The 12,044-nt window shown below is 35.4% G+C and overlaps 2 protein-coding genes across 3 annotated transcripts in view; one reads left to right on the top strand and one right to left on the bottom strand.

Moving 5' to 3' along the window:
- LOC136851886 (organic solute transporter subunit alpha-like) overlaps positions 1 to 12,044 on the top strand; it is a 152,335-nt gene that overhangs the window by 64,184 nt on the left and 76,107 nt on the right. The gene's annotated exons all lie outside the window — the stretch shown is intronic.
- Positions 1 to 12,044, bottom strand: part of LOC136851711 (uncharacterized) — a 69,625-nt gene that overhangs the window by 15,991 nt on the left and 41,590 nt on the right. The window contains exons 5-7 of the mRNA XM_067126057.1: positions 8,912 to 9,109; positions 6,439 to 7,586; positions 5,849 to 6,148 (exon numbers count right to left, since the gene is read on the bottom strand). Coding sequence (XP_066982158.1) covers positions 5,849 to 6,148; positions 6,439 to 7,586; positions 8,912 to 9,109 — 1,646 coding nt within the window. The remainder of the gene's footprint in view (positions 1 to 5,848; positions 6,149 to 6,438; positions 7,587 to 8,911; positions 9,110 to 12,044) is intronic.

Consider the following 12,044-nt stretch of genomic DNA (forward strand, 5'->3'; position numbering starts at 1 on the left):
TTCTTAAACAAAACAAAACGTACAGCCCAGCGTTAACTAACAATCTGACAGGTTTCTTTTTTACCTCAGTGTAAACATGCTCATCTCCAACCACTTTTTTCGTCATAAAATTAATGTGCCGCAAATTCACTTGGCTAAGCTGTATCAGCATTAACTATGTATCTGCTTTATTCTACTGTATGTATCTGCCTTATCCATGGATATTTCAACTGGCTTTACATATTTAACGGGAATACAATAGTGACGCAAGACACGTCCATGATGAAGGTGTGTTGGAGGTATCAAATGCCTTTCGCAATCAGCAAAGGCCATAAGAGGGATTTTAAATTTCGTTCACTGCAGCAAATGTCTTAACACAAATATTTTATCTGTGCAATTCCTAGGTTTGTTAATCTCTCAACATTTTATCAGTCTTTCTGTAGCCTATTAAGTAATCTATTTTAACATAGAGAATCAAACAGCACAGTAAGTAGACGATATAACTGTGTTGAGGTTATTCGCTCTCTCTCGATGCATAGTTAAGTAAGTGTCAATCTTATCATATCTGGAGTGGATAGCCGGTGGTAGAGTCGGCGTTTATGAGGTTGAGCACTGTTAAAACAAGACTATTGATTATTCATTCTCGTGTTGCACCTCGTCTCTACGTTAATCTGCGCATTAGTAAAAAAAAAAAAAAAAACGCCGTTCTAAGATTAAATGTTAGGAGGTATAATAAAGATTTTATCATAATTTTGACAGCAGGCTCGGTACTGACAATGGTAATCTTACCATGGGTTCAAATCAATTTTGTATAATTTTATGAAAATTATTTTCCTATTTTATTTAGCTCTCATTCTCATCCAAGGACCTGTATCCTCTAGACAAAATTTTTATTTTCTTTTCATTGACGTTGGCAGTTAATGATAGAGACCGAAATATCAAGATTCAGTTTTGGGCTTCAGGCTTAATAACATTATTTTAATAGACAATTAGCAGTATCTTCTTTGTTAACCGTTTTTTTTTAGTTGTTGCGCACAGCTCGTTCTGCAGAGGCTCTGTTGAGGTACCGTGATAATAAGCAGCTACTTGACGTCATTAGTTCATGTGGTTCTTTTAGTTGCAACTGTGGATCTCTTTAGCACTGTCATGAAAAAGATAGAAAAGACATAACGAAATGTAATGTTTTTTAGTCACATTCAAAATTCTCTCTCTCTCTCTCTCTCTCTCTCTCTCTCTCTCTCTCTCTCTCTCTCTCTCTCTCTCTCTCTCTCTGTGAGGTGATGCAGGTATACCGTTCACTTCATCATGATAGTGGCCAGGTATCACAAATACAAACACATGGATTTGTTTGTTACTGCAAACGTCGTATAATATATATCCTTCCTTCGTTGTATCGGTTGCTATGCTTCTTGCCAGCTGTGGTCATGGATTTTTTTTTTTTTTTTTAGTGAAATTGGTCTGTCTGTAATAACTTTTGCTACTGTAAATGAAAAGAGCAGCTTCAACGAAGAGGTAATGCCATAGTCCAGGTTAGGCACATTGTGTGCTTTACTTAAATGGTGTCTAAAAAGGGGAATTGTATGGAATCGTTTTGGACCTAGATGTAGCTACGTAGGGAAGCATTCTTATTGTTGGTTGACTGATTGAGGTGGGTCTCGTGCCAGCTCGCGCTATGTTCCCATGAGCAGTCCGAAATATAGTTAATATAGTTTTTTTTCAAGTAAAACTGTGGCAATGAAAATACATTGGTAGTTCCTTTAAACACATTTACATACACCTAGCGAACTGTTGATCGAAAGACTGACAGGGAAGTATTTCCGTCATTGGAAAAATAGTAGAATGGCGTTTCTACAAAGCCCGTAAACCGAAGGGCCAAGCAAAATAAAAGAAAGCTTGACCAGAGTGAACATTCTCGTGTAAACTTAGCTTCTCTCGGCTACCCTGTTATGTATTTTGGTACAAAAATCCCGAATCACCAGCTACGTTCCTCTCGTTCACGTTCTAATGCTGTTTGGCAGTAGTCCCGTATATTAAGAGATCGCGTTTTATGTTAAAAACACTTCCGACTTTCAGTAGCTTTACGTTACATCCGAGTTATTGCTAACAAAGCTTCGGAAATTTCTGACTGCAAGTCACTTTAAAACTTGTGTGAGTGTGAGTGTCACCTCATCTGGGACGACGAAGAAGAAAATATTGGATAGTGACATGTGTTTATTGAAGTAAGTTTAGCTTTAATTGTACGTTTTAACGTTTTCTACAAATCAATAACGTTTTTAAAGAAAATGAATGTGATGGGAGGCTCAAGTAGACTTCCGGCCGTATTTTTATGTTCTAATCTGCCCTTTTTCTACATAGAAATAGAGATCAAGTAGGTAAAATTGAAAAATTTACGCCATACCATTTAACTCTGCATTTCTATATATTTTGGCCTTGTTTAGGCAGCTTAGGTTGTGGCGCACTGAATTTTACTTTCTGAGAACATTGAAATTAATTTTTTTTATTTTGCTAGAGTTTTTAAAGTTTCACTAAAGGAAGAACTTTGGAGAAACTGTTATACGTGGTAAGAAATTAGATATTTGCGTTCAAGAACAATAATAAATTTGATAATGCTCTTATTGCCTATCGTCATGGCCAAGGTCAATTCTAGGCATACCATTGTCTCCGAATTGTGACTGCCATTAGATCCTCTGTTTAAATACCTTATCAGGAGAACATAATATGTCATACAACGATGTTTTAGTTTTCAACAATATTTTTACTAAATTGAAACTGTACCTCAGTGAAACGATAAATTAAACTTTGAAACATTAGATCCCTAACACTGGATATGTTTTATAAGAGCCCTTTGCAAACCGTTAAGAGAGTCAAAAATAATTCAGGAAGGAAACAATTAAAAACTACTTTTATAAATATTTTGCGATTAATTTTTTATGTCAATTGGTAAATCAATCTTTTAAATCTCCCAGGAGAAAGAAATAAACCAACGATGTAGCAAGCGGATTACTTGAGGCTACTCACAGCAATAGAAACTTTCATCAATATATAAAGTCTTTTACGGTAGCTGTCATCTTTAAAATTGATTGACGATCTGAAATTCTTGTGCGTCATTGTATAGTTCCTCATTTCATACTCCTACTTGCTGTTGTCGATTAATGTGAATTTTCAGCTTCTATTTTCATTTCATTACCTTTTGGAAGGTTAACTAATCAATCAGTATATGGTCAGTATTTACAAGATGTGTTTAAGTAGTTTCACCTTGATGCTTTGCCCTTTCTTTCAAGGGATCCTGACTCAGTATGCATTCATTTGTTTGCATGTGTTATTTTACTCTCTTATATGTTAATTGTATCATTTTAATTTGCTTCTTATCCGTTTTTCTCTATGGATTCTTACTTAGAAAGTAAATGTCCTATTTGGAGAATTCCGTATGACACTGCATTTTGAGTGATATAGAAAGGAAAGTCTTTGGTAATGTTAAAGACTAGCAGCTACCACTACAAAATTCAGCAATATAGAAACAGAATAAACAGCAATCAAACAGAAGTGAAATAAAAAAAAAATTATTCCAGAGAAAGTTTCAAAATATTTCTATCCATGGATAAATGATCCACATAACATTTGTGGATAATAAACTTGTATTCTAAGAGTCAGAATACCATTACACTAACCATTTAAAAGCATAATTCTTAATTAGACTCCGACAGTAAAGTTTCACTTGAAAGCGATTTTTGAAAATCGCTATGGTAAGGAAACTATACCTTAGCGATTTTCAAAAATCGCTTTAAGTGAAACTTTACTGTTGGGGTCTAATTAAGAATTGTGCTTTTAAATGGTTATTGTAATGGTATTGTGACTCTTAGAATACAAGTTTATTATCCAAAAATGTTATGTGGATCATTTATCTATGCATAGAAATATTTTGAAACTTTCTTTAGAATACAAGTTTATTATCCAAAAATGTTATGTGAATCATTTATCTATGCTTAGAAATATTTTGAAACTTTCTCTGGAATAAGTTTTTTTTTTCACTTCTGTTTGATTGCTGTTTTTTATGTTTCTATAATGCTGAATTTTGTAGTGGTAGCTGCTAGTCTTTAACATTATCAAAAATTTTCCTTTCTATATCACTCAAAATGCAGTGTCATACATAATTCTCCAAATAGGACATTTACTTTCTAAGTAAGAATCCATAGAGAAAAACGGATAAGAAGCAAACTAAAATGATATAATCAACATATAAGAGAGCAAAATAACACAAGCAAACAAATGAACGCATACGTGAATCAGGATCTCTTGAAAGTAAGGGGAAAGCATCAAGGCGAATCGTAGTAACGTGACGGCATTGTCAAATGTACGCGCGATAAGGTGCTTAGCACTAACGAGAAAATTGTTCAGCAATTTTGTAGTAATGGAATGAAAGGCCTCAGATACCGAGCAGTATAAAGTCAAGAAAAGTTTTAACAGCCTCACAAAGCAGTGAAAGAATGTGATTTTGCTTTGTCTTTCGCGTTGGTTACTAATTTCCAGCCACTGCTGATAAGGGGTGTCGTAATATTTAACTTGATCCACTTAAGGTAAGGCGGAATTATTTCTCTTAGTTTTGGTAGTAAATATTGGATCGAGTATTTAACCTTATGTTAAATTAGGTCTGTTAAGCCATACATAACCACATTAACGATGAACATTTAGTTGATTTTCTATGGTTTTTCTTTACATAAAGCTAGTTCTAATTTTCTGGTGGTCTCAAGGTCAATATTTTGATCAGGTGATGGTTATCATTACTTTCGTGTGTTTTAACCATTATAATACGTTTTGCTACACGAAAATGTATTGATCAGTTAAACCTTAAAAGAGGATGAACATTTGCTGTTCAGATGCTTGCGTAAGGCAAGACAAAACAGTTATAGCCAGCAACGAATTCTTGAAGAAAACCGAAATGGTGAGTCAAGCTAAGGGTAGAAGATTAATTTGATTCAGTTGATGTTTATTTGCTGCTAATAACTATCATTGTTAATTGTTCACAAAAGAAACTCTTTCGCTTCTCTTAATCTTACGACTCGCTCATTCGACACTATATTTGGGTCCTGGAGTATAGACAACTATTTGGTAAATGTCATTCCCCAGTTTGTAAATCTTAAGGAGCTAGGAGAGATGAAAAGGCAGTGTTCAGTAATATTTTAATATCACTTTAACAATTAGATCGAATCAGGATACCTTAATGTTACAGAAAAAAAGACATACAAAAATATATTTCTGTTATGTAGGTAACCATTAGATCATGAAAATGTTAATAAAATAAATGGTATCTAGAGGCAATTTAGTCCTAATGAATAAGAGTGAAGATTTCATAGTTAAAAGGGGGAATAACAGTCCAAGACTTGTACTGCACAGTACATAGCTATAAAAAAATGGAATGAAGATCAGTCTGTGAAAATGTATCATGCGTGGATATAATTGCAACCAGTCTTGAATAAAGTACGATCGAATTCTGCAGGAATTCTGTGAAAAAAGACTATTTCTTCCATTTTATAAGCTGTCGTTCTGGCATTATACATACAAAACAAACCAAGTGTAACCCGCAACTGAAAGTTTATTGAAAAAATATGGGATTTGATAAGTTTTTCAAACTACGATCAATTCGTAGTATGAAAAAATATAAAAAAATAAAAAAAATTGTAAAACATGAACATTTTAAATCCCTCCGAAATTTTCCTTCCAAGCACAATCAGCTCGCACATGTAGGACATTAAAGCCAAACACAAAACCTTACCATGTACACTTGTACAGCGTAATAAAGATAAAACAATATGGCCAGCCAATAGTTAGAAGTCAATTAAAATATGTTTGGGATTTATTCCCTGGTGCATTTAAATTACTTTTCCGAGTGGACTTTGGTTTTCATGCAATACCAAACTGCTGATCTTTCTCCCTTCGCTGTCGAATTTCTTGAGCTGGAGAGAAATGACCTCTGCCTTTTCCACTGCCTTTTTGTACCACCGTCTCTCGTGAGAGGTTGGGGGCTGGAGGCTCAGGATGTCAGTAGCTTCCTGAAGATAGCCCAAAGCTTTCTTCATGTACACGTTGTAGAAGTGATCCGTGAGGCGTCCTTCGTCCATTTCTACCTGCGTGAGAATGGCCTGGCACAAACCTATCTCGTATAAGGTTGTACCTGGTTTGAGAGGTGAAAATTCGGTTTAGTAGTTATTGCATTGGCCTCCCTTATGTAGACGAATACTAGAAGTATAACATTTTATTGGAGTTGATAATTTAATTCGTGCTATTAATCTTTGATTAATGACATTCTATTTATAACAGCTCTGGTCATCTATGGAACCACTAGTTTGTTAGATACTTAACCAGTGCATAGAATACCATAACTAATGAGCTGTATCCTTTTTTTTATACCCGAGAGATATGATAGGAGAGGAAAAAAAATATGCTTAACTGTAGCTGTCTTACCTCGCCTAAGTGTCAGTCCAGGTTCCAACACAGAATAGATCTTCAGGAGACGCTCCCATAATTTGATCCTTAAGATTAAGGATTCTCGACTGTTGTTATTCTGCATTGTCCTTATAGCTACCTGAGCTGCCATTGCCCAAACGTGATGGGTACCGTGGAAGGCATATTCAACTTTTTCAAGAATGTTTTGCACACCTTTAGGATATGCTGTGATGAAAGTGTCGTTGCAGTCAAACCTTGAGAGCCACTGACTGTACTCCATTTTCACCAAAATGTCCTGAACGACACCATGGCATAAGGGACACTCCCAGATGGTGTCCCAAAGCCAAGTCTTTGGCTCTAAGTATTGGTTTCCACAAGTTTCACATTTAGGTGAAGAATAATGCAGACCGAGTTCCGTTGGGTCACTGCATCGCTTGCAGTCACAAGTGAAGTAATGGACAGCATTTGTGTAAGACTGTCTTTCCCAGATGGGCAGAGTGATACCCGTGTAAGTTATGTAAAGGGGATTTCCAGCTTTAACATCAACTGCCGCTCTAGCATACATGGTGCCATCAGAGTCAGATGAAACTGTTACGTTTGGGTAACAGGAATGGTTAATGCGGCCTAATTTTGGGTACATCCCGCGTAGACTCACTCCTGACGGGCTATGCCATTCGAAGCAGTTGGTCATAATTGCTCCCCTGGCGTGGTGAATGAGTTTGGGTTGGAACTGCGCTTTCAGGACATCTTTGATGTACGTTACAGTAGCCATGTGGTAAGGTTCCTCGTCCGTCTCTAACTGGACGGCGTGACTAGCCATAGTGAGTAGGCGGCGCCAAGCCTTAGGGTTGGTGTCGCGTAGCAGGAGACAACGAAGGACGAAGATGCAGTCGTAACGTGGTGTTTCTGACACGTCCGCGGGCTGACCCACTTTACCTTTGTCGTTCGCCAAAACAGGACACTCATCGACGTGCAGTTTTGAAGACGCGCAAGCGAGTGAACAGAGAGGCCATAAACATTTGGGGCACCTTGTAAAATACATGTCTTCGATGCTTTTGTGACAACCTAAGCATACTGGACGAGACGAAGCCCTTGGCCCAAGAGCTATGGGTTCTTCCTTAAAAAGGAGTTCGCCCGCTTTGACGTCACGCCCTGGCACCAAGTATCTGGAAAAGGGGTCTGAATTAGATGGTTCCCAAAAGGCATGACTTCGAGGTTAACTTTGACAAATATGTTGAAACTGCGAAATGATTCTTCGAAATTAACGGGGTCCCATAAATCGCGTTAATTTTTATTAGGTGTCTGTTATATTCACTACAGTTCTTGTCAGCAGAACAAGCCTCGTGCCAAGAAAATACAAAAAAACTAGTTTTCTAACTGTTTTTACCATTTTTCTGTGCATGATTTCTAGATTTCTGTAAAAGAAAACTATTGTATTAGCTTTGTCTGTACGTCCGCACTTTATCTGTCTTCACTTTCTGTCCGCACTTTTTTCTGTCTGCCCTCAGATCTTAAAAATTACTGAGACTAGATGGCTGCAAATTGGTATGTTGATCATCCACCCTCCAATCATCAAGCATACCAAATTGCAGCCCTCTAGCCTCAGTTGTTTTTGTTTTATTTAAGGTTAAAGTTAGCCATAATCGTGCTTCTGGCAACGATATAAGATATGCCAGCACCGGGCCGTGGTTAAAGTTTCATGGGCCGCGGCTCATATAACATTGTACCGAGACCACCGAAAGATAGATCTGTTTTCGGTGGCCTTGATTATACTCTGTAGCGGGTGTACAGAAAACTCGATTGCGCCAAAGTCACTTCGGCTCATTTTTTACTTATTTGTATTTCTTGGGTGCTGAAATATTCTTAAACCTAAAATAAACAAATACATCATTGCAAACTTATTTACATAATTTGATCATTCACAGAATTATCCTTGCATGTATATATATATATCCGTACACACTTACATGTGTGGAAACACTGCATGCATGGATGTGTATGTATATATGTGTGCGTGTATACACAAGAAAACGAGGAGAAAATTGATGTGGAGCAAGACGCAAATCTGGCTCAGTTCCACGAGACCAGGAGGGGTCGAAATACCTGTCGGGAATCTCCCACCCACGAATTAAGCCAAGAAAACAGAAAAAGTTCAGAGTTTTATATTATTAAAATATTCCCTACTGCAGGTAAGAAAATGGTAGGTGATTATTAATAACGAGATTAGTATTATCGGAACTGCTGTGAAACTCTTTTGATAAAGTCTTGACTTATTTACTGTATAACTTACGGAGAAAAATTATGAAACAGTCCGAACTCATACCAGTATTTCAAAAATGACATCGCCATTTATTCAACATAATAATAAAAATTAGTGAAGTCCCAGTCCAGTGTTTACTTGACAGGTAGCTAGAGTCTTCTCTCTCTCTCTCTCTCTCTCTCTCTCTCTCTCTCTCTCTCTCTCTCTCTCTCTCTCTCTCTCTCTCTTTACCTTCCCCTCTCAGGATCCTTCACTTCTATGACTGTTGGGCGACACGCGTGTTTGTGTTCATCCCAGTGATCCTCCTGGTGACTGGTTGAGCAGTAGAAAACCTCGTCGCATTCTGGGCAGGAAACTGGGGCCTCCGGGGCGCCGCACAATTCGCACATTTCCATCACGCCCATTTCGCTGCAGCTGGCTCTGCTCCCGCTGTGAAATGCACATTGATAGGAATTCAAGATAATTCTGAAGTGCAAATTGATGGGAATTCAAATTCATTTCAAAGTGCAGATTGATAGAAATTAAAATCATGTTGAAGTGCAGGTTGATAGGAATTCAAGATAATTTTGAAGTACAAATTGATAGGAATTCAAATTCATTTTGAAGTGCAAATTGATGAGAATTCAAATTCATTTTGAATTGAAGATTGATATGAATTCATATTCATTTTGAAGTGCAGATTAATAGGAATTTATATTCATTTTGAAGTGCAGATTGATAGGAATTCAAATTCATTTTGAAATACAAATTGATGGGAATTCAAATAATTTTGAATTGCAGATTGATGGGAGTTCAAAGTAGTTTTGATGTGATGAATTCAGATTAGTTTTGATGAAATGAATATAAAATCGTTTTCAAGTGCAGATTGATAGGAATTCAAATTATTTTGAATTGCAGATTGATAGGAATTCAAATTAATTTTGAAATGAAGATAGATAGCAATTCACATTACGTCTGAGATGCATATTAATAGGAATTCAAATTCATTGTTAAGTGCAAATTGATAAGGATTCAAATTAATTTTGAAGTGCAGTTTGATAGGAATTCAAATTCATTTTGAAGTGCAGATTGATAGAAATTCAAATTGATTTTGAAGTGCAGATTTGTAGGAATTCAAATTCATTTTGAAGTGCAGATTTGTAGGAATTCAAATTCATTTTGAAGATCAGATTTGTAGTTCAAATTCATTTTGAAGTGCAGATAGATAGGAATGCAAATTCATTCTAAAGTGCAGATTGATAGGAATTCAAATTCATTCTAAAGTGCAGATTGATAGGAATTCACATTACGTCTGAGGTGCAGATTGATGGGAATTCAAACTCATTTTGAAGTGCAAATTGGTAGGAGCTCAAATTCATTTTGAAGTGCAGATTAATAGGAATTCAAATTCACTTTGAAGTGCAGATTGATAGGAATTTAAATTCATTTTGAAGTTCAGATTGGTAGGAATTCAAATTCATTTTGAAGTCCAGTTTGATAGGAATTCAAATTCATTTTGAAGTGCAGACTGATAGGAATTAAAATTCACTTTGAAGTGCAAATTGAGAGGAATTCAAATTAATTTTCAGTCGCAAATTGATAGGAATTCAAATTCATTTTGAAGTGCAATTGATAAGAATTCAAATTCGTTTTGAATTGCAGATTTGTATGAATTCAAATTCACTTTGAAGTGCAGATTAATAGGAATTCTAATTCATTCTGAAGTGCAGAGTGATAGGAAATCAAATTCATTTTGAAATGCAGATAGACAGGCATTCACGTTACGTCTAAGGTGCAAAATTAATCGGAATTCTAATTCATTTTGAAGTGCAGATTGACAGGAATTCAAATTCATTTTGAAGTGCAGATAGATAGGATTCAAATTAATTTTGAAGTACACATTGATAGGAATTCAAATTCATTTTGAAGTGCACATTGATAGGAATTGACATTCATTTTGAAGGGGCACATTGATAGTAATTCAAATTAATTTTTTTTAAGTGCAAATTGATGGGAATTCAAATTCATTTTGAAGTGCAGATTGATAGGAATTGAAGTTCGTTTTGAAGTGCAGGTTGGTAAGAATTCAAATTCATTTTGAAGTGCAGATTGGAAGGAATTCAATTTCATTTTAAGTGCAGATTTGTAGGAATTCAAATTAATTTTAAAGAGCAGATTGATAGTTATTCAAATTCATTTTGAAGTGCAGATTGGTAGGAATTCAACTTCATTTTGAAGTGCAGATTTGTAGGAATTCAAATTAATTTTGATAGGGATTGGTAGCAATACAAATCAATTTTGAAGTGCAGACTGGTAGGAATTAAAATTTATTTTGAAGTGCAGATTGGTAGGAATTCAAATTTATTTTGAAGTACAGATATATAGGAATTCAAATTCATTTTGAAGTGCAGATTGGTAGGAATTCAAATTTATTTTGAAGTGCAGATTGATAGGAATTCAAATTCATTTTGAAGTGCAGATTGGTAGGAATTCAAATTCATTTTGAAGTGCAGATTGGTAGGAATTCAACTTCATTTTGAACTGCAGATTGGTAGGAATTCAACTTCATTTTGAAATGCAGATTGGTAGGAATTCAAATTCATTTTGAAGTGCAGATTGGTAGGAATTCAACTTCATTTTGAAGTGCAGATTGGTAGGAATTCAAATTAATTTTGAAGTGCAGATTGATAGGAATTCAAACTAATTTTGAAGGCAGATTGATAGGAATTCAAATTTATTTTGAAATGCAGATAGATAGGGATTCACATTACCTCTGAGGTGCAGAATGATAGGAATTTAAATTCATCTTGAAGTGCAGATTAACAGGAAATCAAATTCTTACTGAAATGTGTATCGAAAGGAATTGCCATTGCTTTTGGAGTGCAGTTTAATGAGAATTTAAATTAGTTTTGAAGTACAGATTGATGAAATTGATATTCTTTTTGAATTGTAAGTTGGTACGGGATTCAAATTATTTTTGAAGTATAAATTGCTACAGAATTCATTTTTTTTTTTTTTTTTTTTTTTTTTTTTTGAAGCAGATTTTTAGGAATTCAAGTTCGTTGTGAAATGTAAATCGATAAAGAATTCGATTTTTTTCAGAAGCAGATTTTTATGAATCCAAGTGCTTTTCGAAATGAAGATATATAAAATTCAAATTCTTTTTGAAGTGCAGTCTAATAAGAAATCACATTCCTTTTAAATGCAGACTGATGGGAATTCAAATTGTATATTGAAGTGTAAACTGGCTGGAAATCGTATTCTATTCGAAGTACAAATTGATAGGAATTCAAAAGTTAGGCAGCTAAGTAGGAAAGAAAAAATATGATAATAAAAGGCGAAAAGCAATGCGCCCGGGACCAAAAGAACGTTACAAAGAGCCGCT

Source organism: Macrobrachium rosenbergii, chromosome 24, assembly GCF_040412425.1.
Source record: "Macrobrachium rosenbergii isolate ZJJX-2024 chromosome 24, ASM4041242v1, whole genome shotgun sequence".
Classification (NCBI taxonomy): Eukaryota; Metazoa; Arthropoda; class Malacostraca; order Decapoda; family Palaemonidae; genus Macrobrachium; species Macrobrachium rosenbergii.